The sequence below is a fragment of the Panthera uncia genome (genome assembly GCF_023721935.1).
Source record: "Panthera uncia isolate 11264 chromosome B2 unlocalized genomic scaffold, Puncia_PCG_1.0 HiC_scaffold_24, whole genome shotgun sequence".
In the NCBI taxonomy this organism is placed as follows: domain Eukaryota; kingdom Metazoa; phylum Chordata; class Mammalia; order Carnivora; family Felidae; genus Panthera; species Panthera uncia.
Window position 1 is genome coordinate 8,849,176 of NW_026057580.1, and position 27,153 is coordinate 8,876,328.

The following is a 27,153-nucleotide window of genomic DNA, read 5'->3' on the forward strand; positions in this document are numbered from 1 at the left end:
AAGGCCACTGGGTGGCGGGAGATGGGGGGTGAGCTCCGATAAGGACGGATAGGTTGTTTAACATGCTGTTCCCGGCATCTCTGCCGGGAAATCCACATGGCTACTGAGCCCATGATCTTATCTAGGAAGACGGCTCACCCCACTTCCAACTCCCACGCCACATGGGCCCGTCTGCATCCTAACATCTGTCAGGGCTCCTTTTTTGTTTCTCCTTGTTCCACTCACCCTGCCTAGTACCCTGACATCCTGAACAGCATTCTTTTCAGCCCCCCCAAAAGTCTTCCTGAGTCAGTTGCCCATTCCTAACTCTCACCCATTGGGGCCCAACAGGAGCTACAGATCTCTTCTACTCAGATATAAGGGAGGAGGAAGAGAAACGGGTGAGGGGTAGAAGGAGGGATGGAGAACGGAGGTTAGGGAAGGAAGGGTAAACCCCCACCTACCTGCTGCAGTCAGCACAGCCCCTCTAGCCAGGGTCCCCCAACCCATCATCACCACCACCCCTTAACAAAGCCCACCCCCAAAGTCCCAACTCCCAAGGACGCTCTGGTGAAATGGGGGGTGACAGACATACACCGGAGAGGCAGAGGGAGAGGACCGAGAGGAGGTTGGGCGGTGGGTTTTGTAGGAGAGATCTGGGGATGTGCCAGGCCTGTCCAGGGCAAAATGCTTGGTGTTGGTGGGGTGTCACTGAGCATTTCTGGGAGCAGCAGGGAGTGCTCTCTTTGGGCAGTGCCTTGGGAGCCGGGTCTGTGCAGGAGGTGTCAGGAGGGTAGGGTCTGTGGAGGTTCTCGGGTGTGGAGGGCAGCAGTGAGGGTGGGGAGAGGCTCCAGAGAGTTGGAGGGGAGCGGGCTTCACGACCAACCTGCAGTGGTCCGGAGTCACCTCCCCCTGTGTCCTCCGCCCGTGGTCAAAGCGGAACCAGGAGAATTACCTGATGAGGAGCTGCAGGGGGAGAGAGTGGGGTCACGGGGTCAGGAGCCTTGGCAGTGGTGGTGGGGAAGCCTGGTGGTCAGAGCAGAGGAAGGAGGAGCATGGGTGGGAAAGTGAGCAGAACTGGGGTGAGCAAGGGGTAAGGGTGCAGGAGAGAGGTCCTACAAGCTGGCTGAGGAGAGAGGGAGGGCGGCAGGGAGCTGGAGGGCTAGACAGGTGTGAGGACCAGAGGGAGGGATTTTCATACTGAGGGAAGGAGAGCTTTCAAGGTGAGAGGGGCCTTCAAGAGCTGAAGAGTCAGAAGAGGAAGCTATTAGGGAGTTGCCCAGGAGACAGGAAAATTGGGGAGCCAAGAGAACAGAGGTGATGGGGACCATTCAGAGCCTGGGAACTGGAACTCACCCTGCCCTGTGCTCTAGTCTAGTCAACTGCAGCCTCTAGCGCTTCTGGCCCAAGATGAGCTCAGAGGAAGCTGAACTCCCGACGTGAACAGGTGCAGGCACAGACAGGGCAGGGGTGCCAGGAACTGGGTGGGGTGGGGTCTGGGGGCAGAGAGACTGAGGTTCTGGTGGAGATTCCGAGACCCAGAGAGGAGCGGGAGAGACGGGGTAGGAAGGCACAGGGGTGGGGCTGACACTGCCAGGAGTGACAAAGGCACAGACGATGGGATGAAGATGGGGTCACCGGGGAGCACAAACAGAGGACAGTGGGAGACAGATGGTGATGGGGCCGGGTGGCTGGTGCAGTGAGTGCACGAAGGACAGTGGGATGGATGGGGATGGGACACGGAGAAGATAAATGACATTGTAATTTCCACCTGAGCGTCGAGCAGCCTCTTCTTGGGTTCGGGCAGCGGCTCAGGCATGGCGGGGTGGTCCCGGCGCAGCTCCTCCTCCACCAGCATCAGCCTGAAGGGACGGGCTTCAGTGGGGTTAGTGGCGGGCACGGGCTTGGAGCCTGCCGGTGGAACTCCTGATCCTGGGGAACCCCTGCAGCTCTCTGAAAAAGCCTGGGAGTCCTTCTCCTCTGCCCTCGAATCCTTCCGTCGTTATGACCCAAAAGACACCCTGCAGTAACCTTCCTCTCAAGGACTCTCCCGTGCTAAGGACAGCTTTCTGGGCCTCGAAGACCTCCGCCACGTGGACACCCCCGGCACTCCGTCCTCCCACTCAGGATGGTGCCCTCCCACTGCCCCTCTGTAGCTGAGCTTCTGCATTTCCCATTCCATGTCCCCGAACCCAGGCCATCTCCAGTACAGCCCCTGGGACACCCCTAGCCCAAGAGCGGTGTCGACAATCATCATTCCCCGCATCTCCCTGCCTTTGATGAAGGCTCTCAAGGTGATTTCTCGCCAAGGATATCAATTAGAGAAGGGTTTGAAAACAAGTTTCAAGTCAGGCCTTTCTCCTTCTAATCAATCTTACTCAAAAATACATTCAGAGTGAACCAAAGTGGGATTGGCCCTGATTTGAGTGGGGCGTAGGGTCCCAGGACAGCTAACCACCTTGCCAGGATACCTTCTTTGGAGGCCAGGGCTTGGCAGAGCAGTGCAAGTGTGCACACACTCCACTCAAAGGAGGGTCATTCGCTTTCCAACAGAGCACCTTTTCAAGGCTGGAGAGAAAGGGTTTACCGAGGATGGGGATAGCCAGGGGCCGCTCTGGCTGGGGCTCTCTGCCTCACTTTGGGGAGAACATCACAGGGTAGGTTGAGAATAACCAGTGGGAGGCTGCAGCCTAGGCTGGGGCCAGACACATAGTAATGGACGGTAACAAGCACATTTTCCAAGGGCTTCAAAGGTCAGTCTCTCAGGAGAGAGATCAGGGTTTGGAAGAGGAACACTTGTGCACTAAGCAAGAGGTTTCTCCCCATCAGGTGACCGGTGAATGGGTGGCAATCTCTGGGAGTGGGGTGGTGGGCTTTCCTCATGGGACCCTGAGTTTGGGGCTTGAGGCTAAAAGGGGGAGCTCACTGGCTCTCTTCAGCCTCAGGTTCTCCCTTGCTACCCCTCCCCAGGCCGCCCCTCACCTGCCAATGATGCTCTTGATCTGCGAATCCTTCTCCACCTGCTGCTGCCTTAGCCTCTTCTCGCTCTGCTCCAGTCTGGCCTGATACTGCATCAAGATTTTGCTGGTCTGCTCTTCCTGGGACAGCAGCCTCCGCTCATACTCTTCTAGCTTCCGGTTGGACATGTGCAGCCGCTCCTTCAGTGAGTGGATCTCCTCCTCATACTCCTTCACCTGCCCGCCGGGCACACGACCCCGCACTGTGAGGGGTGCCTCACCCTGACCCCACCACCCAGTCTCCGTCCTTGCCTACCAAGCAGCCACTGCATGGTGAGGGACATCCCAGCTGGCTTCTCCAGACCCTTCCCTGCCTGCTCATCATACCAGACATAGTAGCTTCTGAGAAGGCCCTTCCATGGAGCCAAGGCTCCTTTAAAATGGACCAAGGTCATATGCTCCCACACCAAGAAGCACAGACCCACCATCACATGTAAATCTGGACACGTGAGGACCCACACAGACTCACGGACACACCTTGAAGGACTGTGCACAGAAATTAAACATTAAGGTGACTCTTCAACCCAACCAGGGCACATTAGGGAGACCCAGGAAGAAAAGACATCAGATAAGAAGAGGCGATGTGGGGTCAGGGGTCTGGGCTTCAAACAAGTCGAGGATGAGAATCTAGGAATGCCTCTCTGTTGATAATGATCCTGGAATTCTGGGGCTGGAAGGGCACAGAAGAGTCATTTTTATCTGCCCTGTAGACTCTAGAGCCTAGAGCTGTGCTATCTGATACAGTAGCCACTCGCCACATGTGGCTATTTAAAATTTTAAAAAAATTAAAAATTCAGTTCCTTGGTTGCATCAGCCACGTGTGGCCAGTGGCTACCACGCTGGACGGTGCAAATCACAGGACACTTCCCATTACTGCAGAAAGTTCTACTGGACAGTACTAGTCTAGAGCCTTCATCAACAAAAATATCTCACCCAAGCCATAGAACAGAAAAAATGATTTGGGAGAGTATTTTCTCATTCTCCAGAGAGAATACATACATAACCAACCCCATTCTAGATGCAAAGCAGAGATGTTATATATTACCTAAGTTGGCTACCTTGATGCATCAGAGCTTAACTCTCTCATGGAACTTGCTACACCGAGTCCACCTAGATCAGTCCCGACATTTTCTTATGCTCAAAGACCACATGCCCCAAGAAACCTCTCTCTGCTCCACCCAGGTTGGAGTCAGACATTCTTCACAATAACCTAATCTTACAGCTACCCTCTTCTTCAGAGCCCTTGGAGCAACAGCTTCCCCAAGGAACTTTCTGCTAAATCATCTGTGTGTGCCCCTGAGCTCTTGCTGTCTTTTGCTCTGGGCATCACCAAGCTGAGAGCCCAGATGGTTTTTCCACACACAGGCCAAGTCATACCACTTTCCAACACCGACCCTCTGTCACCCTACGCCTACAGGACAATGACTGGGTAAGCTGGACATCATTTGTAGTATAACTGTAACTGCTGTGCCCCCTGCCCAATTTATCAGCTCACACTGCTGGCAAAGCCACTTCCCCTTTCCCGAGTAGTCACAAGAGCCAGGGCTTATGTTCCCCCTGGGGAAGAACACAGAAATAAACCTTAATATAGAATCTTTCTCCCCAGACAGTCTATGACACGCCACAAAATAAAGCTGGAAGTTGGCCTTCCGATAGACTGACTGTCGACAGCCTCCCCTGATACACTGAAGGCTTCTCAAGGAAGGGGATCAGGTCTTTGTCTCTTCTTTCTACCGTAATTACTTGACCCTGGGTGCGTCCCTGGGAGGCATCTAGAGGCTTCCCCTGTGGGTAATGGGAAGGTGAGGGGCCCGGCGTACCCTGTCCAGCCGGCTCTCATCCATCGACTTAGAGTACTCCTTGAGCTTGTACTCTTCTCGCTCGATGTGGGCACTCTCGATGTCAGCTGACAGGTGAGGCATGTTGGAGACCCAGGCTACCGTTCGCTCGGAGGCTGGCATTGTGGGATTCAGCGTGGATGGCGCCTGAGAATGCTGGGATGGGGCAAGGTGGGGGTGAATAGAAAGGAAAGGTGGGAGAAGGCAGGGTGCATTTAGAAGGAGACAGCGCAGCCAAAGGAGATGACCGTCCCAACCTTGTTCCCCTGCTCTAGTGTTGATCTCCTTGAATCCACAGTGCCTAGAACAGGATGTAGCGCATAGCAGGGACTCTACATACACTTGTTTAATGAATGAAAAGGGGTGAGAAAATTGTACCTTCAGACCACAGACTCTATTCTGCCCCCACTTCCCCATCCCATTTCCTTCTTCCCTCCCTGGCCCTCACCCACTTGGCCTTCCTCCCACCCTCACGTACCTGCTTGGTGATGGAGGGCTTGAGCCCCCCACCCCCTCCGCCACCGCTGCCCCCGCTGCCCCCAATGCTGCCCTCTTTGCTGAGGCTTTGTTGCCGCGGACGGGCAGGGCCGTAACTCGGCTCCGGTGACTGCAACAGATTCCCACTGGATGGCCGGGGTTTCTGGGCAGCGCTGACCGTCAACTGCTGAGACTTGCCCCTCTGCAATGGAGGCGGCTGGCCCCCGCCACCCCCACCACTGCCCCCACCACCGCTCCCACCTCCGGGCCCTGAGGGGGCGGGCCTCTGGGGACCAATAGTGATCTGGGGAGGGGACAGCATGTGCTGCAGGTTGTCCTGGAGTGAGAGCTGCCGACGGGTGAAGTCGGTGCCAGAGGGTCCAAACTCATCACTGTAGCTGTGGCTGTGAAGGATGGAAGCGGCGGGGGGCTTGGGGACCCCTGAGGAGAGGTCCTCACTCTTGCTATAGCCATGGAATGGGGCAAAGGTGTCCCCGGGGGGCTCTCCACCTCGGTGGTGGTGATGGTGGTGATGGTGGTGATGGGAGGAGGGAGGGGCATGGCCACCACCCCCTCCGTGGCCCCCTGGGGGGGCCTGGCCCATCAGCAGCCATGTGGAAGAGAGGGTTCTGAAAGGAGAGGGGGATACGCAGTTGCTGGGCAGGGACACCGTCCGTGGTGACACCCATCTGGCTGAGGCGCATGCCAGCCGCTGTAATGGACGAGCCACTCCCCTGGGAGAGGCGTCCAGCGGGCGCAGGCCGCAGCCCTAAGGCCGCTGTCAGGGAAGCCTGGCTCGAGTGCAGCAGGTCCCCAACGGCCGCCAGGTTGGACACACTGCTGCTGTTGAGACGGCCGCCGGGCCCGTCGCCCTGCAAATCCAGCATGGAGACACTCTTGTTGACACTCAGCATCTTCTGCTCTGGCTCTGTGATGTCCGAGCTGCTCGTGCAGTATGCCGGCGAGGAACGGGCCAGTGGTGGACGGCTTACATAGAACAGGTCTTTCCCCCCACCAGGGGGCGGTGGGGGTGGCTTCTCCTTGGTTGGGGAAGGGAGGCGAGCCATGTCCATAGAGCTGCAGGAAGGGAAAGGGGCGTACAAGCAGGAGGTAAGGCCAACACCACCGGCAACTGAGCCTGCTGTGGTCTGGCACAGGCCTGGGGGTGAGAAGTGGGACCCACAGGGAAGGGAGGAGAGCTGGAGGTGGCAGCTCTGCAGAGGGCAGGTAGGGAGGGGATACATGGGAAAAAGGAAAGGAAAAGGCCTTTCCTTTCCAGGGAGGAAGTGAGGCCTAGAGGAGGGGAGATGGGGGCACCAAGATGGGGGATGAGGGGCAGGTCCCAGCAGATATGGAGGAGATGAGGGTGCATGGAGGAGAAGAGGGGAGGAGGAAGGTGAAGGCCACTGGAGTGGGAGCGGGGAGCAGACAGGAGAGGAGAGGAGGGTGGGGGAGGGGAGAGCCCCTCACCTGTTGAGGCCTCGAGCCATGAAGGACTGAAGGTCGATGGAGCTGGAGAGAGATGGGAAGAGGGGCGAGCACAGACAGAGAGAAGGAGAGAAGTGGGCAGAAGGCGTGGACGCATGGAAGGAGAGGCGGGAATGGTGGAATGGGTATGGCATCATGGAGGGAGACCGGGGCGGAGGAATAAGCAGGGCAGTCATCAGAATGAATAGCAGCCGAGGCCGCCACATCGGAGTGGATGCCAGGGCTCGGGGGGCCCTGCTAGGGTCCACATGTTACTTCTCTGGGGCTGGATCATGGCTGAGGTCTGCAGGCTTCTGGCAGGGGGCTGGGGAAGTGCTTATTTACCAACCAGCGCAGAGACAACTGAACGTTTTGACACGACATGGCTGATCTAACTTGTGTGGCTGAACCTCAGCTCTGGGACAGGCATGGGCAGGCAGAGGGACAAGGCAAATCAGAGCTTGTGGCAGGACCCCCCCCCCCGCCCCAGGCTTCCAGCAAGCTGGAGCTGGAAGAGCCTCCACACTCTTCCTGGGTCTCTGAGATTCCTGCTCCCTCTGGCCTTAAAGGGGCTCTCAGCCTAACCACGGACTATACCTGTCTCCTTACCATTTTCTGTGAGAGCCTGCCTCTTTTTCCTTTTAAGCCCTAGAGAGATGCACAGGGGCCCAGTGGAGTGTGTCCGGAACAGAAAAGTAGGGGCTCCTAGGGCACCGGTGTGGGGGTCCCAGGTGCTCACCTGTTGAGGTCCCGCATCATGTAGCCCTGCATCTCGGCCGATGGGCCTCGCAGCACCACAGGCTGAGGCCGGGGCCGCTCACTCTGACGGCTTGGCTGCCTTTGGATGTTGGGGTTCCTCAGAGCTGTGCTGATGTCATTGAGGAGCCGGGGCAGTGGGCCCAGCTTCAGAAGGGCTTCCTGGAAGGGTGAGGCTGTTACCTGGGGGCTAAGTGCCCAGCTCTAAGAGGACCTCAGAGGGTGCAGATGGAAGGTGTCTGAGCTGGGGGGGGGGGGCAGGCGGGGGGTGCTAGAGACACATCTGGGGACAGTAAGGAGAGAAAAATCTGTGCAGGGGGTGGTCTCTCAGGCCACAGGAGCCTCTGGAGACATCTGGGGATGTGGCAGAGGGGCATCTGCTGACCTTACTGAGCTGGGGCAGCACCTCCCAGAGCAGGGCATGCAGTGTGGAGAGCTCTCGGCCCAAGTCGATGTAACCCTCAAAGCTACTGCTGTTGGTCAGCGTGTCCAGGTTGGAGATCTCATACAGGAACTGCTGCATGGAACCCCACTCCAGCTCCAGAAACTCATTCATGAATCCCAGAAAGTCCTCCTTTGAGGTAAACCTGGCCAAGGCATCCAGAAGGCAGGGGTCACACACACACAGAAGGCCTCACACCCACCCGTCTCAGGGTCTCTGGGGACTCGGGAGGCCCTTCGTGCCCACCCCCAGCCCCACCCTACCCCTGCCTGAGGCTTCTCTCACTTGGAAAAGTTGGCCAGGTTCTGGATGACCTTGGCAATGAGGGTTAGGGTTCGTGAGGTCTGCTCATCTGGGTACTCCTGCATGAGCCCAAAGAGACTGGGCGACATAATGGCTGGGCAGAGGAAGCGCAAGAAGAGCGAGGCGCTGATCAGCCTGTCAGCGATGTCCTCCCGGCCCCGCTCTGCGCAGCGCAGCCGCCAAGATGCAAACACCTCCTTCAGCTCCCTCGGGAACACGCTGAGGGGAAGGGGTGGGGAGACAGAGAGAAAGAGAAAGAAAGAGAGAGACCGGGACTGAGCCCCAGAGACCCTCAGCTTCCAGGGAACATGCTGAGGGGGGTGGTAGGAGGTGAGGGTGTGGAAACAGAGTGGGGGAGAGACAGGGAGGGAGGGGCTGCAGGAGGAAGACGGGAGGCTGCTGGAAGAAGAGGGCTATGGCAGAGGGAACAGACAGATCAGGGAAAGAGAAATGGAGGGGGAGAGAAGGTGAGGGGAGAGAGACATGCGGGAGAGAGACGGAGGGTGTATGAGAGAGACAAGGAGAGGAGTAGAAGAAAAACAGACACCAGGGAGAGACAGAGATGGGAGAGAGATGGAGGGTCACTTGAGGTACAGGGAGCTCGGACCCCCCAACTCTTCTGGATTCCAGGGAAATGGGGATGGAGGTGCCCCTGCGTGACCCCCATTGCCCACAATGGCTCAGCTCACTCCCCACCTCCCCGTCCCACTTCAGTGTCCCCCTGACCCCTTACCCCCCCCCCCAACCTTGTGTAGTGTAAAGCAGAGCTCACCATCGCCCCCACACCTCCAACTGGCTCCTCCTCCTGACTTCCCCAGTTCTGTCAATGAGACCACAGGTCTCAAACACCAGCCCCGTGGCCTCTTGAGTCATCCTTGACTCCCCACAGACAAGCTCCCTTCTTTGCAATCAGCTGAAGGCTCCGGCTGATCGCTCCGGCTGATCCTTTCCTCAGTGAGTCCTTCACAGCGGCCCCTCTTTCCCTTTCCTGCCACCGTCCCGATCCACTGACAATCACCTCCAACTAGCCTGGACTCCGCTCTCCCTACCCCACTCACTCCCTGCACCCCACGCCACTTAAGGATTAATCTTCTCAATCATGATACTTCTTGGCACTAGCACCACTAATGGCATCCGTGACCTACCAATGAACTCAAACTCTTAGCCTGGCAGCTGAGGACTTCCAGATTCTAACTCCAACTCCCATGTCCAGACCTCTTCTCCTTCCACTCTCCATTAGGAGCCATGTGCTCCATTAAACCTGGCCTAACTGCTGGCCTCCGAAAGCTCCCGGGCCCTCACCTTCATGCATGTGCCCCTCCCATGGCATTCTCCCCGAATGTCTTCTTTGCCCATCAAATCCACACATCAGAACCTAACCCGGTCTTCAAAGCCCAGCCCTGGGCGAGGGGGGGGGGGGTAGAGGGGCGGGGGTACCTCCTTCACGAAGCCTTCCCAGCTTATCTCAATCAAACCTCCACTTTCTCTGGCCTTATGTTGCCTGGGGGGAGGGAACCTTCCTTGGCACTTAACACACAGTACAACTGTTCCGTAGCTTTCTGTGTATCTAACCTGTCCCTCTAAGGGCAGGGGCCAGGCCTCAATCTTCTGTCTGCCTGCCTTACAGCCCCAAGCACGCCGCTTCGCCCATAACCAGTATTCAGTCCTCTTTGCGGATGGACAGATGGATGAACAGATGAACACACGACCCCAGCCCCGGCCCCCACCCAGCGTTCCCAGTCTCACCAGTGGGAGTTGACCACCTTGCACAGGGCCAACTCACAGCACATCCGCAGGTTGGCCTGGTGCTCTGCCAGGCTGGACGCCGTGCACTTGATAGGGTCCACTTCGCAGTTCTCCTCCGACTCATACAGAGCACGGATGAATTCCCCTGGGGTGGGGGCACAACAGAGGGTGGTCATACTTGCCAAGGGCAGGGATGGGGGCTGCCTGGGTTGGGGAATCTCGGAATCCCATGGTTGGAGGCTGGAGTCCGGGGACTCGAGGCTTGGAAGCATTCAAGCTGAGGAAGGGTGACTTGGGGTCTGGGGTAGCCAGGTTTAGGGTTGTGAGGCACGTGTGGCAGGTTTGGGAAGAAGACCTGAGACTAGGTCGTACCGATGGCATCCTTGAGGTATTTCTGACCAATCAGTCTCATGTACTCTTCTATGGCTTTAGTGGCGAGCGTGTTCTCGCGGAATATGAGGTGCTCCCGTTCCATGAACCGGTCTACCTCGGACATGGCCATGTCTGAAAGGAAGTCCTGAGGCCCGGGAAAATCCAAGGGTCAGCCTCCATACAACCCAAGCTCATTCTGAAGACATTAGTGCCCTATCCTTACTATCCCCCTCTCCCAAGCAAGTGCCCACTCCCAGGTTACCTATTCCTGGGGGCACAGCACTCACCTTGGCCTTGCCCGTACTCTGCAGAATGTGAACCAGTGCACTGGCAACCTCCTCCTTGCCCTTGACATTCAGGGCGGGCTCCAATACGGCACACAGCATCCGGTAGTGGTTGGTGACGTACTCTGCAAACTCCTTATACAGCTCCATGGGCAGGATACTCATCGTCTGGTAGCGTGCTTTCAGCCGCACAGCTGGGCAGCCTCCTTTGCCCTTGCCCCCTGAGCCGCTCCCTGAGCCCCCGCCCCCTCCTGAACCCCCCATGCCCCCAGAGCCCCCACTGCCTGTCGGCAGGGTCACGGGGTACCACTGCTCTGTGAAGTGGCGCCCAGCTAGGGTGGCCACGGGCACAGTCACCAGGCCAACGTAGCCCGCCTTGTCCTTCTTGCGCTTTTTGTCTGAGTCACGGTACAGATGTAGCCGCAGGGCACGGACAGCCGGTAGATTGTTAAACTCAAAGTGCTCGCCCCAGAAGACGGTGTCCCCCGAGGCCGACCGGGGCTTGGAGGTGGTGCGGGCATACAGCATATCATCCAGGCAGAGCTCGCAGTAGTACCGCTTCTTGGGGGGGAGCTCCCGAGCCTCTATGATCCACAGCTTCAACACATTGTCCACCCGTCGGCTGTTGTCCTGGTGGGGTGGGGTGGGCATGGCGGATAAAGGGGAAGGGAGAGAGAGACAGAGACACCAAAAGGGGAGAGACAGTGAGAAAGTGAGAGACAGTCTCTGAGATAGCAATCGGAAGGCTGAGAGTACGTGTACTGGGTTGACTAGTATCTTCCTTCCAAAATTCATGTCCACTTGAAACCTATGAACGTGACCTTAACTGGGAAAAGGGTCCACTTAATATGGGTTCACCTTAATATGGGTCCCTTAAAAGGGTCCACCTTAATATGAGGTACACTCATATTAAGATGTGTTCATGCTAGATTAGAGCGGGCTCTAAATCCAATGCCTCATATCTGTATGGAGAGAGATTTAGAGACCAGAGACACACGGAGGCAGAAATTGGACAGGTGCGGCTGTAAGTCAAGGAATGCCAAAGATTGTTGGCAACCCCAGGAGCTAAAAGGCAAGAAAGAAAAAAAGAAAACAAAAGCAAAAACAAAAGAGGCAGGGAAAGATTCTCCCTTAGAGCTTCAGAGGAAACAAAGTTCTGCCAACACCTTGATTTTAGACTTTTAGTCTCCCAAACTGTTAAGGAATGAACTTCTTTTGTTTTAAGTGACCTAATTGGTGGTAATTAGTTACGGCAGCCCTAGAAAACGAATGCAGATGGTAGCCATACACCAGACAACAGAATCAGCATTGGGAAAATTTTCAAAAGCTAGAATAATAAACCAAAAATAAGGTGGAATTTGAAGGGAAGAACTGGGGAGTCCTCCAAAGACAATCAGAAGTTGATTGCAAAAACAAAAAAAGTGAGCTGCATAAATACAGGATGGGGGAGGCTACATGTAGCATGAAAGGGCCTTGAGGATACAATGGACCACAAGGTCATAGTGAAGCCCAGGGGATGTCACAGTCACAGTAAGAAGAAAGCATGGCGTTCGGACTCTGCACGCGTTAGACTGTATCCAGCAAGTAGGGTCTAATTAAGGACAATGAAAAACAAGGGCCCCCTGGAGGAGGGTCACCAGGACTGTGGGCTCACTGGAAAGTGGGATTCGAGAATAGCTGAGGGAACTGGGAGCATGTCTCCTGGGAAAGAGAAGCCTTGGGAAGAACACAGACTGTAGAATTTCTGAGCCAGAGGGGACTTTAGAGGTCATCGAATCCCCATCTAAACCCCATTCCCACCAGCTCTACGGAGAGGGAACTGAGGTCTAGACACTTGGCTAGCTGACAACTGTAGCTGTGCAGGAACGCTGCAGGCAGGGGCTAGGCGACCACTGCCAGGGTGTTGGTGGGGCATTGCTGCCCCCAGGGAAGACGAATCGGCTTTGTAAGTCTGTGACTTCTATGGCAAAGAAACATCACAAGGTAGGAGGAATGGTAAAAAGACATGGGGGGACTCAGAAACAAGTGGGGGTCACCTCCTGCTCACCCAGATCTCCTCCTCTCCAAGCCTCCCTTTCCTTTAGAGCTCATCTTGCCCCCTAGGCCCCCGGCTTCCCCCGTGGCTTGACCTTTGCCTTGCCCATGCTGTCTGGGTCTCCTTTACTCCCGATACCTTGTTTGGTTTTACTGCCCGTTGTAGGTTCTCGATCCATTTGTCCCTCTCGGCGGCAGAACGACAGGCAAAACATTTTGTCCCTGAAGACGTTGTTACCTAGAGAGGGGTGGGGGTTGAGATGGGGCTCCAGAGGGGAGGTGACTCCTAAGACTGGAGACTCCATCACTGTGTCTTCCTCCCTGGCCTTCCCTCCTTTCTTTCAACCCCGGAGGTTTCTGTTTCCTTACCATCCCCACCTGTGCTACCTTCGTCAGGCCTCCGTGCCCTCACCCTCCATCACTCCTGCCCTCCTCAGTCCGCGAGAACCAGTACCTCAAAACAGAACTCCTGGCCCAGGATGGAGCTATGCACTGGCTTGATAATGGAATCTTCATCCAAGTTGAGCTCCAAGGCCTCGGCCGCACTGCTAGGGCTCAGCAAAGACTCGTGCGAGTGTGACTCCTTGAAGCTCTGCATCAGCCGGGCCCTGGCAGGGAAGGGTCCGATGACAGGGTCAGGGCCCCACTCTTCTTACACACCCAGGGGCTAGCTCTAGGGTAGGGACCTGGGGAAAGAGTCCCCTGAGCCCCCTTCCCACACAGACACAGACAGAAAGACATGAGGAAAATGAGAGAAGCCAGGACCCTTTAAGAAACTCCTACCCCCCAATTCACACCTAAGGGGTTGTGAGGACTGGGGACACCTGGAAATACCTCAACCCAGAAATGGACCATGGCAGAAAGGAAAACAAAAACAAAAACAAAGAGAACAGGTGGGTGTGGGGCACTTTTAGGTGACCACCCCCACCCCCCAAATCAGAGCCTCAATATCAGGGGAAAAAGTAGGAGTAAAGAACCAGAAATACAAAGAAAATGCTTATTTGGGCCTGGCACACAGCTAGTACCTAAAAAACATGTAATGATTCAAAGAATGAATGAATGAAAGCAGAGGACAAGTTTTAGCAGAATCAGAGGAAGGAGGGAGGGGAAATCACAAGCAATAGGAGAAAGCTGTGGGCAGAGAAGTGAGAAGGAAGAGATTGAAAATGGGGCCTGGGGAAGAGGAGGAGGTAGGGCAGGAGGGAGAAGGGGGAGGCCAAGCCACGTGCGGAAAGACCGAGGATGGAAGAAGATGAGGAGCAGCTGGGAAGACGGGCGTGGGAACAGAGGTGGGGGACAAGCAGGGACCACACCAGGGAGCAGAAGGTAAAGGGGACTGAGGGAATGGAGGACGTAGCACACAACACAGAGGGATGGGATAGTGAATGGCTGGGAGATGGCTAGGGGAGGAAGAGTGGAGAGCAGCGGGGAAAGCGGGAGGGAGAGCTCGGGTGTGGGAGCCTCCATGAGGCTATTTATAGCAGCCCCGTCATCTTGGGCTCCTTTGCCGTCAGCGCGACGCTCCCCCGGCCCCCCGCCCCCCCCGCCAGGAATACCATGCCCTCACCCCCCCGCCAGGCCCAAATCCAGCTCTGGTGACATAGGAGGGGGGTAGGGGAAGGTGTGACTCACCTATCCCAACCTCCCTACCTGTCCAATCCTGGGGGCGGCCAGACATGGGGGGAAAGGGAGGACAGGGTTCTCCCTGGGGAGAGACTGGGTGAGGGGGAAACCCAAAGAGGGACCCCAAGAGGCAGACAACAGAAGCAAATATCAGATCTCCTGCAACCCCAGTCTCAGAGACAGTGCCCCCTGGACTTCTCAGAGGGATTTCTGCCTCATACTTCATTCCACGATTAACCATACAGCTTCCCCTCCCAGTTCTGTCAGCCTGCATACCTGTGTCAGCCTCCCCTTTCTGTCAGGCTTTCTGCTGCCCTTCCCTCATCCATCAGTATCTGCCAGCCCCAGCCCCACTCCAACTGCTGCCATTCCCTCACACCCTTCTCCTAGATCACACTGCTCCCTCTCCTACCAACCCACCACCCCTTCCCTGGATTCCTTCAGTGTTTCCCAGGCTCCCAGGCTCCATTACTCCTCTGTCCTGTACAGCTCCTTCAATCCGGGGATGGAGCCCATCCTTCTGGTGACCAGGAGAGTCCCTCCTTGGCCTCACCTTCATTCTCTTCCTGCCTCTCAGCTTGTCCTCTCCCTGCACCGTGCCTCTCTCCTGCTTCCTCTTCTCCATTCTGTCCCTTGTCCCATAACATCCCTCAACCAATCCACCAATCCACGGCCTTCATTCTCTGCACCTAGATAGCCTCCTTCCCTCCAATCTCACCCAAGAGTCCCCTATGCTGCATCCAGCTCATCCCGCCCACTCCAGCCCCTGTACCGGTCATGGTCAGCACTTCGGAAGCGAGGCAGGATCTGGCGAAAGCTGCTGGTCCGGTCAAGTTTGGGTTGTGACTTCGTGCGTTTGATGGAGCTTTTTAGCCTCCGGCTCAGGAAGCCTTGCTGGGGTGGGGGGGAAATGGGGAGAGGGGTGGATTGGGGCAGGGTCAGTTCTACCTACTCACCCCTCAGCTGGTAGAGTCCCTGGATGAAAGTGGGATGGGGGGGGGGAAGGGAAGTCTCTAGAGATGAGGAAATGGAGATGGGAGCCCTGCTACCAATTTTTCTTCCCTTGCTCCCAACGGGTGCAAGCATACACACACACACACACACACACACACACACACACACACACACCAGCTTGGAGAAGGTGGGAGGGCTGGTCTGAGAAGCAGGGGGACAGAGCCAAGGAGGGGGAAACCAAAGAGGTGGGGAGAGGCGCGCGCATGAGTGAGTGTGCGCGCGCTTTCTCTCTCTCTCCCTCCTGCCCCCTTTCTCAGAATCCTGGGGCTCCAGCTGGGGCTAGAGAGGAGGGGACCCAGCTGAGCCACATCTGGCTGGTGCCTTCACTCACCGAGGGCCGGAAGGGCGCAGCGGGGGCGGCCTCCATGCTGTACTGCTTCCCCCCTGGGACGCTCTTCCTCCTCGAGCGACCCAAGTGGTATTCTGGAGGGGGATAAAGAGCCAGAAGGGAAGTTGGGGAGGGGTTGCTGTTAGCCCAGGTTTCCAACTCTGGCCCCAGCCCATTCGCCCACCTCCCTCTGCCCCTCAGCTCCAGCCTCACCTACCCCCCGGAAAGCAGCAGGAAGAGCAGCGGCGGCTGAGAGGCTGACGGCGGGAAGGAGGGGGTAAAGAACCCGAGCCGGAGCCCCCCGAGGGGGATGGGGTGGGAGGCCTTAGGCCCATGACTGGGACTGGCAGTCAGCAGAAGGGCATGGCTGAGAGGGTCAGTAAAACCCCAGTGATAAAAGGACACCAAAGATCCACAGAAGCTAGGTCCTTGGTGCCCACCCCCCCCAGGAAGGGGCTAGCTGGGGGGGGCAGTTGGGTTAAAGGTCATTGCCCATAGGCAGGCTTTCCTCTCCCCTCAGCTGGGCACATCTTCCACCTGCCCCCCTCTCCTGGAACCCCTGTCTGTCTGGACAGCCAGGGCTGCCTCCCATGACCCCCTCCCTGGTCTGGAGGGGGAAGTCTTAGAAGCGACCTGTGAGGAGTGGCAGGGGAAGAAGCCTGGGAACAGAAAATTCAAGGAAGGGGCAGATGGGAGGGGGAGGGGAGAAGGGCAGGTTCCACGTGCACTGCAGTGGCAGGGACTCAGGAGGGAAGGGGGGTGGGGAAGAGGAAAAGAGAAGAATGCAGGGGAGTGGGCAGGGAGTGGGGAGGATGAGCAGTGGAGGTTCAGGGGACTCCCAAGTGAGGGTAGGGAGAAGAGGAGGAGGGGAAGAGAATGCGGATGAAGCTCAGACTGCCACGAGTCTAGAGGGGTGGCAGCTCAGAGGAGGGAAGCTGGGGCTCTGCTGCCAGGGAATTTAGAGGGGCCAAGGGGCTAGAGGAGAATGAAAGTGGGGGGATGCCAAGCTCCGGCTCCAGCTCCAGAATGGCTGCCCAGGCCTGGGCTCCCCCCTCAGCCCCACAGTCACCACTGCAGCCAATGGGGGGGCAGGTGCTGCATCAGGGGCGGGGCTATCATCTCCACGGCAACAAGAAGCTACAGGCTGGAGGGGGGGGACCGGAAGAGCTGCCTGTTAACCCTCTAGGTTCCAGAACAAGGGAGGGCCACAGCTACATTTCACTGTCTGCTTCCAGAATTGCAAATCACCAGCAATCTACCCTAGAATCAGTCTTCAGTTTCCCTTTGCCTCCAAAGCCCAGGTGTTAGAAGGTCTGCCCACAAAAATGCGGACACCATGACACAGGAACCCTTGTCAGACCCTTGGGAACATGTGTGTAGAGCACAGAAACATACACTGAGCTGTGTGGGTACGTGTATATAACCACAATACAAAAAATAGGGATCTAGGTGCTTATGAGACATACACACAACTGTGAGCACAGGGGTGCCACAGATCCACGTTCTGAGACCTTGGGACCCACATACCCCACGGGATACATGCTTAGACATATGTGAACACTGCAACAGGGGAGTACACATTTGGACCCAGACACCCACATGAGAGCTGCTGGTGTGGACCTGTGGCCCCAGTCCCTTGGGAATCATGTGGGCAGCACATTACAGAATTAGACATTTAACCCTAACACACACACACACACACACACACACACACGGAAGTCAGTTTAACCTCTAAGATACATGCTTGAGTATACCATGATCCCAACCACAGCAAGGTATCCTGGTACCCCAAAAGCAAAAACATCCTTCATTCACATGGGAAGTATGACCACATCCACTCTGTCTCAGGACAACCCCTTCTTCTCCCCCAGCCCTTCCCTGACTCCAACACAGGCATCAGTGATTGCTCTCACAATAAACAAAAACAAGGAGCAAACACATTATTTATCCTTCTGAGGGCACACTCAACAATGCATCTAAGGGTATCTTTTTCCTAGTCTCTGCATTTCTCAGGTATGGCTGCCTCACTTCCATTCCAAGGAACCAAACTCAGCCACTACTTTCATATGCAGGCTCCTTTAATAAGGCGCAAAGACTAACTTGAAATCCACTAAAATTTTGCTTTGGAACTAAAGAATTGACAGGCAGAGAACAAATTTGCTAATTGGTTCTCTTGGTTCTTGGAAGTAATATCACCTCATGCATATTATCAGGAGCTGAGATCTATGAACTCACACATAAGTCACAGGTACGGGTAAACCACGTACGCATACGCTTACAAAGACTTTCACTACCGCAAGAAAGAAAACCACAAAGGAAAATGAAACAAAGTGACAGAAACACAGGACATTCTGTTATTAATGCTGCATGCAATGACATGTACAGGAAACACAGCACATACCCGTGTACACACACAGAGCAAACCTGGTAAGTGTACACTGCGATCCTGGGTCTCCAGGTCCTATCCCTGCACAATGTATACACGCATGCACACACATAACAGCCACCTACACACACCCGTAACACAGGCATTGTGCACACACCCACACATGTACACACCCTGTGTACACACACAATTGCACTCTCACACATACACAGCGAGGGCTTGGACTCCCGCCTCTCCAATCTCTCTAATCTTGCCATCACCCACAGAATCTCTCCCTGCCCTCCAATGTCCCACATCCCTAACCTTCCCTTTGGCCTTTCTTCCTTGTCCTACCCAGCTGGCAACTCTTGAGGGGAGCCAAGGAGAAAGGTTGCCAGAGCAGGATGAGGAACAGAGCTGGACAGAGCAGCGAAATGGGGGGCAAAACTGTGCAGGGGACAGGAAGCTCTAATGACAGCACCTGCACTGACAGGCCTCACTGTGAGCCAGCCTCTATGCCTGAGTGGCCATCTCTCATCCAACCAAGCCTGATCCTATACAACCTACATGAACCGGTGTCCTCTCTCTCATCTTGCCCCTTTCTTCTCTCAAGAGATAGCTTTACCAAAAGGCCTCTTTCCTCCTCCTGCCCCTCCTCCCCAGCTCCCAGACCCCTTCTCCCTCCATCCAGTTCCCCATCTTAAGCTTTCTTATCCTCTTTTCTCCTCAATCTGGCTCAAATATCTCCCACATTCCCTTTCTCCAGCCATTCTTTCCCTCTTAGCCAAGCCTCTCTCATTCCTCTTCACCTCCCTTCTCCCCACTTTTCCACTTTCTCCCCACTCCTTTCTTTTTCAGCTTTTCAATCCCCACTCCCAGACACACCAAGGGGCTCACACCTGCCTAGCTCAAAGGTGTTTCGTACATAGTAGGATGCCAAGAAGCCCACTCACACACCCTCACTCCCTTCCCCCACTTGCACACCACCCACATCCAGACACACCCTGGACACCCGTGCTGGGATTGACACAGATACCCAGGCCAATGATGGAACACATGCAAAGACACACACCTGCCACCAGGGACAGGGAAAATCCTGCTCATGCAGCCACACATCCCTACACACAGGAGACTGACTGGAGGTGAGCCCCAGCCAGAGAGAGACATGCATGTTCAGGGTCGGAGGTGACATGTACCAGTATGACCAGTGGCCGGCCCAGCAGTCTCCTAGGCAGGAACCAGACAGAGGCACGATGAGACAGGACAAGCTTGCACACGGCTGGCTGCACATGTGTGCATGAGGAACTGGGCCCCGGGTACACATGGCATCGACACACAGGGGACACGAGCATGGACACGAACACATACACGGACACGCGGGCTGCCGTGTCCACCAAGGGGCTCCGAGATCACCCCGCACCGGCCTCCCCCGCGTGCTCGCGACCCTGGCCCCCCCGAGGCCGGTCCCCGACCCCCCACCTCCGCTGCCCCCCTCCAGTTACCATAACTCCCCCCACTCGGAAGATGCAGCGAGAACATGCGGAGGGAGCAGCTGCCGCCGCCGCCGCCGCCGCGGCTTCCCCACCCCCTCCCGCGCCCACGCACACGCGCGCCCCCGCCCCCACGCGCGCTCCTCGTCCGCCCGGCCCCGCCCTTACCTCGCACCGCCCCCTGGGGGGGGTCGGGGGTGTCCCCGGTGGGGGAGGGGCCCCGCCCCTGCGCGGGGGAGGGGCGGGGTGCGGCGGGAGAGGGGGCGGCGCGGCCCGGCTCGCGCCGCCCGGCGCGTTGGGGGCGGCGGCGGCGGGGCCCGGGACGGCCGGGACGGCCGCGCGGTGACGGCCGCGGGAACGGCTCCCTCCGCCGCCGCTCCCGCCGCTGCCGCCGTTGCCCGGGCCCCGCCGCCGTTGCTAGGCGACCGCTGCTGCCGTGGCCGCCTCTGTCACGAGCCCCGTCGCCCGGAGACAGCGCGAGAGAGACGGGGGAGGGGGGCGAGGGGACCCCCAAAACCAACCGGGCCTCCCACCATCCCCTTCCGAGCAGGACCCCCCACCAAAATCGCGGAGGGAACGAGGGGCGGCGGCTCCACCCAGCAGAGGAGGAGCCCTGGATTCCAATGCCCCTCAAAGGTCCGGCGACCTCTCCTGGGCTCCAGCGTCCACAGCCTCAGCACACCCCTTCGCGGACCCAGGCCCCCAAGCCCCCCTAAAGATCCTTATGTCCCCTGCATATCCTCCATGTCCTTTACACATTCCATGTCCCCCTGAAAACCCCAAACGTTCATTCACCAGCTAGCAACTCTTTCACTAAACCCTCCCCCCAACTATATATACTCCAGGACCCTCTTCCAACCCCTACTGAACCCCCAACACAACAACTTCCACATACCATCCCCAACTCCAAACACACACGGTGCCCCCACCCAAAACACACAGGAGACCCACACCAGAGACCCCAGACCCTGAGGACTCAGGATAAGGAGAAAGATGGGGATTATGTGGGCAGAGATTATCAAACACGAGACATATGATAAACATGCTCCATGAGCATGTGACCATTCTGGCCTAGACACAGGTATGCACATGTGCACACACAAATCTTTCCCAGACATGGACATGACTCACACACACACACACACACACACACACACACAGATGTGACAGACATCACACATATTCTCTGTACACACCACCACCACCACCACCACCACCACCACCACCTGGCTTTGCCTCACAAAAATGTGCTATCCACACACCCCCATGGTCATAGGTTTCCATGACAATGACACACATCCCTGCCCACCCACCCACCCAGGGCCCCAAAGCTGGCCCCCAAGGGCAGTGAGACCTGGGCCTATCAGAAGAGGGCTAAAAGGATGCCAAAGGATGGAGACAGGCCACTCAATCTCTTTGAGCAAGAGAAACTGGGAGTCTGGATCCCTGAGGGGAGGAGTTGCTGGTGGAAGAAAGGGGTCACCAGGGGGTTTGGAGGGGATGGAGGAACTGGATCCCTAGGTCCTGGAAGGGGAATGCAGTGATAGGGGGCAGTGAAATGGGGGTTTCTGGGGGCTGAGGACGTCTCTCTGCACCTTGGCTGCAGATCTCTGTTCTCTGCCTTCATCTACCCTCACTGTTCCCATGGAAACCTTTTAAGCGAACTTCTCAGGAAGACAAAAATCTTTTTTTAAATGACTAAAGAGGGGGGTGGAGGGGGGGCAGAAAGAGGGAGGGAGGGGAAGAGACAGATGGAGAGAGGGAGAGAGTTGGAGAGACAGACTGAGCAGATAGCTCTACAGACAGACAGAAAGATGATGGGGGTCTGATGAAGTTCCACTGGGAGCAGAGGGGAGCGACAGAGGAATCAAGAGGGGTGCAGAAAATAATGAGAAATCAGGGAGGAAAGAGAAAGAGGGCGACAGAACTGCAGAAAATAGCAGCAGTTGAAGAGAAGAGAAAAGGGGGGGGGGGGGGAGAAAAGAGGAAGGGCCCACAGGCCCGAAGGTCTGGGAGAGGAATCAGGACCGTGGGGGTGGGGCAGAGGTCTGGGGGAAGGGCAGGAACTAGGTCATTCTCTCCACGATCTCAGACCAAGGGCTGGGAGGGGCAGGGGCCGGAACGCTCGGACAGGAAGCTAAAGATCTAAGGAGACTATTTTTACAAGCATCAGGAAAACAGGCAAACTTCGCTGCTGGAGAGGAAAAAGGGAGCGAAACAGAGCAAAGACCACTGGGGCCTCTCACCCACAGCCCCAGTCCCGCTCCAGATCCCAGAGGAGGGCGCCTTCGCCTTCCAGGCTCCCACTCGCAGGATGAGAGACTTTGTCGTCTCCTCCTCCTCCTCCTCCTCCTCCTCCTCCTCCTCCTCCTCCTCCTCCCACCCCCTGACAGCTCCCTCATTTCCCGGACTCCCACCTCCCCCGCAGCCCGGTCCACCTTCAGCCCTCTCCCCGCGACTGTCCGGGGCACGAGAGCCTGCTCGGCCGCCGTACCATGCTCGCCGTGGGGCCGCCCCTCCACCGGCACGGAGACCGTGCGTCTCAGCAGTTTGTTGCGACTGGACTCGCTCCTCCGGTCCCGGATCAGAAGGGGGTGTATCTAGGGGATGCGGGGGTGTGTCAGACCTCACTGGCCCAAGCCGTCCCTCTTCTTGCCCCCCGCCCCCACCGCCGAGGAAGAATGAACCTCCCTCTCCATCGGGCCTGCCCACCTTCAGCCCCTGCTCCCGCACACTCTTGAAGTGTCTCGGGATGAGTCGATTGCTCTTTCCCCTCTCTCTCCAAGTGTCTCTCTCTCTCGTTCCCTCCCGTCCCATCCTCCTCTTCCCTCCCTCCATTTCTTTTGAAACACCCTCCAGGAAATTCTCCCAAACCCGACTCAGTTCTTCCCGCAACTCCGCAGGAGTCTGCTACTCTCCTAATCCCCTTTCCCCTTGACCTTCAATTCCTCCATTCTCCCCGCTTTCCTCCCAACCTCCCACCTCCCTCACCACCTTCCCTCCCTCCGTGCCTGTCACGGGGGTAGCAGAAGCTGCATTTATAATCAGGATCTACAGCTTGTCTCCCTCCCACGGCCGGGCTTTCGGCCAGACTGGGACCCAACCTCCCCACACCCCCCAAAGGGCCTGGTCACCTCCCCACACCCTTCATCTCCTTCCCTCGCCCCCCCACTCAACCTCTCTCACTTCCCTCTTCTCTTGAGCCATTCCCACTCCCTGAGCCTCATCCCCAGCTCCAATCCTCCAATCTCCTCTACCCTACAAGAACCACCCCGCCTCGCTAGTCCCTAGCCCCAGGTCCACAACCCATCCACTTCAGCCCCTGTGGCCCTAAACGCTGCTTACCTACCCATCCCATCCCCACCCTCCCTACTCCAGACTCTGGCCACTTGTAGTGCCCCTCAGCTTGCTGGCCACCAGTTCCCCCCACCACCTGGGCTCATCTCTACCATTCTACCATTACCCCATCCATTGCTCTCCCTCTTCATCCTCCCAACAGTCCCCACTCTCATTGGTTCCTGTTTCCCCAATTCATCCTGCAGACCACAACCTTTGGTCAAGACCCGCGACCACTAGTGAATCACTCAAATGCCCCCCAATGCCTAAAACTTGGACTCCCTAACCACCTTGTCCTTTAAAGTCATCATGTCCCCTGTGACCTGGAAGTTCTAGCTGGCCATCTTTCCACACTCTCACTTGCCCCTCAGGTCCCTCAGAACCCTGATTAACCCCAACTCCAATTCTAGCCCTGCCTCACCACACCCTCCCCAACAGCACTGGGAGCACATCTCTCACCACTAATCTGGTTTCGGAGGCTACCTATCACTGTCTAAAGCTGCTCTCCCAGATCACCGCCACTCCCTGGATCACACCTCTGGGCATCCATATCTGCATCCCGTTTTCTCTGATGGGTCCCCCACTGCTGCTTCAGTGACTGGTGGGAACCCATACTCCCCTGCCTCTAATGGCCCTGCGTGGCCCCCGCCTCCCACACTTTGACTAGTCCCTGCCCCTCTCCTATTCCTACTCCTTTAGAAAATGTCCTCTACTTCTAGTTCCCCTCCTCCCCCTGGCTTCCCCTCCCTTATATTCTTTTCCTGATTGATGTCTCTGGTGAAAGCCCTCCCAGTCTTTCTAAACCCTGACTGCAGGCACCTTCCCAATCTTCACCGCCATCCACACCAACATCCAATGACTTCTGTCATCTCTCCCAGTACCTCCCAGCACCCCCACCCCCCCACCGCCCAGTTTCCCTCAATTCCCTCTCCCAACATGATTAGGGCAGGACTGGGAGTGGTGAATGATGGGTCTTGCTGAGGTAGGAGTGGGGGGAAGAGGAGAGGGTTCTCAAGGATCACTTTGGAGGTGATCCCTCCAAAGCAATACCCATTTTGCCACCCCTTCTCCAAACCCTTCAGTTTCCCTTTCCCATCCTAACCTATCCCACAATATGGTCAGGGTGACAACAGGAGCCACCCCCAAATCTTTAGAACCACATCTCCTTCCCAACCCTGCATATGGCCCTGAAAGATCCCCTGGCCAAGGGGAGAGAAGGCCTGTACTTTTGCACATCCCAATCCAAATCTCAGTGGCCACCCTCCCCAGGCCACTTGCAAATGTTTCTCTCTTTTTTGCTTTCTCTGTGCCTGTCATCCCTTCGCTAATGAGGATTCTCCTTCTTATTCTCTCCACATTCTCCCATGCTACCCAGAGGTCTTTTCCCAACCTTCCCACTCCGCTCACCTCGTCCTCATCCAGCATGAGAAGCTGGTTCCCCGAGATGATGCAGAACCGTGGGTTCCAACCAGGACGATCATATGGGGAATGAACGTATTGGGTTCGGTGCATAGGGGGTCCCCGTACATCTGGGGGACAGAGACACACAGAAACAGTAAGGGACGCTCTATGCGTTTAGGAGACAGAGGCCCAAAATGGCAAGAGAGAGAGTCCACAAAGTGGGAGAATGACACCCCACCCGCCTTGAGATCACAGATAGAGGGTAAGCACATAGTAACTTTAAAGGAACAGAAGATAAGCCTGTATATCTGGGGGGAAAGAGGGGAGGGGAAATCACATCACAGGGGGCTCCATAGACTTGAGTTAAAAAAATGGGGGGGGGGGGGTTTCAGGGAGGGGAAGCATATCATGACAGAGAGGGTACAAGTTTAGAAGTAGAGAAAGTGACCGTGCTTTCCATCCACATCAAAATATATATATAAAAAGATGGAAGGAACAGCAAAACTGGCAGAAGGAAGGCACACAGAGATGGTGGTGGTGGGTGACTGGGAAGAGGGAGGGCATCCAGAAGATGAGGACTTGGAGGGAAGGTGGCTCACCCATCTGTAAGACAGTGAGAGGAGGGCTGCACGGCTGTGGGAAAGAAGGATGGGGGTGGGGTGGGTAGGAACATTTGGGTCATGAAATTCTGATAGCTAAGCATCTGGAAAAGAGAGGAAGTGAGGGAGCTTACCTGTTCACAGAATCAGAGACAGGAGAGGGCCTCTCCTCCTGTCTCTCCTCTATTCTCAGCTCCCTCCTCCTCTAGCCCAACCCCGCTCAACCTCTGGGGAAAGTTCTGGTTCTTCTGGTGGTAGGGGGAGGATAGGTCTTGTCAACATCTGGCTATGGAGGGGCTGGAGAGTGAGGAGGTAGGAGACATGCCTTTGTTTGAATGAACAGAGACTGAATTGATCTCTTCTCCCACTCCATGCCCAGAGATTAAAGATTCAGTACTGCCCCTTCTCTTCACCTAGTCTCCACGGACAGGACGGAAGCCAACTCCACAGGTTAGGAACCTCTCCAAGGCACAGTGAGGAGCTTGAGGAAGAAAGAGGGGAAGGAAGGATGGAAGGTCTGGGCCTGTGACAGAGAGGGGGCCTCCAAAGTGCAAGCTGAGGATGGGGACAAACTTCTGAAAAAGAACACTAGACCAAGCATTGCCCATGCTCGGAGATGCCCCAGGGGGCATCTTACCCAGTTTAGCTGTTCTTTCCTTTCCCCCATCCCTGCAAACTGTCTCTCCTTTAAATCCCAATGCTACACACCATCACAGGGACACAGGGAACAGGCCCTATGGAAGTAAGAATCAAATTGGTGACATCAAAGTGATAGAAAATAGGTTTAAGGTATCACAGCGTGAAACAATTTAGAGGAAGAAAAAAAAATCAAATCCTGTCACCTTTGCAGGATAACTAATCATGGATATATTGCAAGAAAAGAACTGTTCTTTAAGCTCCCTCCTAAATGAGTACCCCGGGGCGCCTGGCTGGCTCAGTCAGTAGAGAATGTGACTCTTGATCTCAGGGTCATGAGTTCCATCCCCATGTTGGGAGTGGAGCCTACTTTAAAATAAAATAAAATCTAACTGAATACCCCTGAGCAGGAAAGTTTTGAAAAATCTACCCCCTTTCTGTCGATATGCATGTTCTTCAAATGGACGTAACCTTCACATCAGAGTCAGAGATGAACCCCTAGAATACATATATTTAGAAACCCCAGTACTTCCAGACTTTCACTATCTCCATGCCACCTCAGAGATTCTCTCCAATACCCTCTTAGATACAGATATCACCAGTCCCTAGGCTCTGAGACTGCACACACTGCAGGCAACATGCCCACCGCACTCAGACTCTGAGGGCTCCCAGAAGAGAAGTCTGTTGATACATATAAACATTCTGGGAGGGGCTGGTTCTGGCTGTAGCCACAGGAAGGCAGGCTAGAGTTTAGGGGACACTTTCCCCCTGGGAGCAGGGAAGGTTGCAGGGAACGTGGCTTAGGAGCGACTCTGGAAACACACACCCCACACACACATATTGTCTGGACTTAAGTAAGGATGATTCTGGGAGGCAGATGCAAGAGACAGACCAACACAGCTGAGAAAAGGGAAAAAATTTTACTAGGATAAGAAATCCCACAGGGCTTAGATGGGGATGTCTCGTAGGCCCTGTTCCAACCATCAAAACCTACATCTTTGCACCCCAAATCTCCAACGCCCCAGGAAGTAGAAGAGACAAGAAAAGAGGAACGAGTGGTAAGAGCGAAGTAAGGTATTAGGGGAAAGTAGGTAGGCACAGACTTGCAGTGACAAGATGGGGAATGGGGTAGGGATAGAGGATGGACTGGGGGACAAATCACAGGGATGGAGCTAAGTGAAAAGGAGGCAGAAATGAGAGTCAACCCCTAGAGACAAGGGAATATACCAGAAGAGCCCAGTCAGACATGGGGCAGAGGAAATGAGGTGCACCTAACAGGGGTACTAAGACAATGGGGTCATGAAGGAGAGGTAGAGAGGTGGCAGAGATATAAGGGAGCTACCAGATAGAAGGGAGGGGAGAGGGAATGGGCCAGAGAAGGGACTGAGATAGGGGAAGAACAGAATGGGGACTCATATAAGGAACGGACACCGTATGGGGGGAAAGATATAGGTGATGGACACTAGAGGAGGGAGGGGGAATGGAAATAAGGATTGGAGGTGGGGGAGGGGGGTAAAAGTGGTGAAGTGAAGGGGGCGGAAAGGACCCCAGGGGGTACATTTCTCTGGTCAAAGGCCTTAGTGATGGTCAGAGTCTGGGGCAGGGTCCTAACCTGCCCTCTACTCCCATCGCTCAATCTTACTTCT

The 27,153-nt window shown here is 56.0% G+C and overlaps 1 protein-coding gene across 1 annotated transcript in view; it reads right to left on the reverse strand.

Moving 5' to 3' along the window:
- SYNGAP1 (synaptic Ras GTPase activating protein 1) overlaps positions 1-27,153 on the reverse strand; it is a 31,250-nt gene extending 4,097 nt beyond the window's left edge. The window contains 20 exon segments of the mRNA XM_049653448.1: positions 866-945; positions 1,751-1,841; positions 2,962-3,173; positions 4,817-4,990; positions 5,313-5,903; positions 5,905-6,388; positions 6,782-6,823; positions 7,518-7,696; positions 7,920-8,121; positions 8,262-8,498; positions 10,026-10,170; positions 10,398-10,542; positions 10,685-11,311; positions 12,855-12,953; positions 13,170-13,323; positions 15,111-15,232; positions 15,684-15,775; positions 22,030-22,135; positions 24,279-24,400; positions 25,006-27,153. Coding sequence (XP_049509405.1) covers positions 931-945; positions 1,751-1,841; positions 2,962-3,173; positions 4,817-4,990; positions 5,313-5,903; positions 5,905-6,388; positions 6,782-6,823; positions 7,518-7,696; positions 7,920-8,121; positions 8,262-8,498; positions 10,026-10,170; positions 10,398-10,542; positions 10,685-11,311; positions 12,855-12,953; positions 13,170-13,323; positions 15,111-15,232; positions 15,684-15,775; positions 22,030-22,135; positions 24,279-24,383 — 3,822 coding nt within the window. The 5' untranslated portion in view covers positions 24,384-24,400; positions 25,006-27,153 and the 3' untranslated portion in view covers positions 866-930.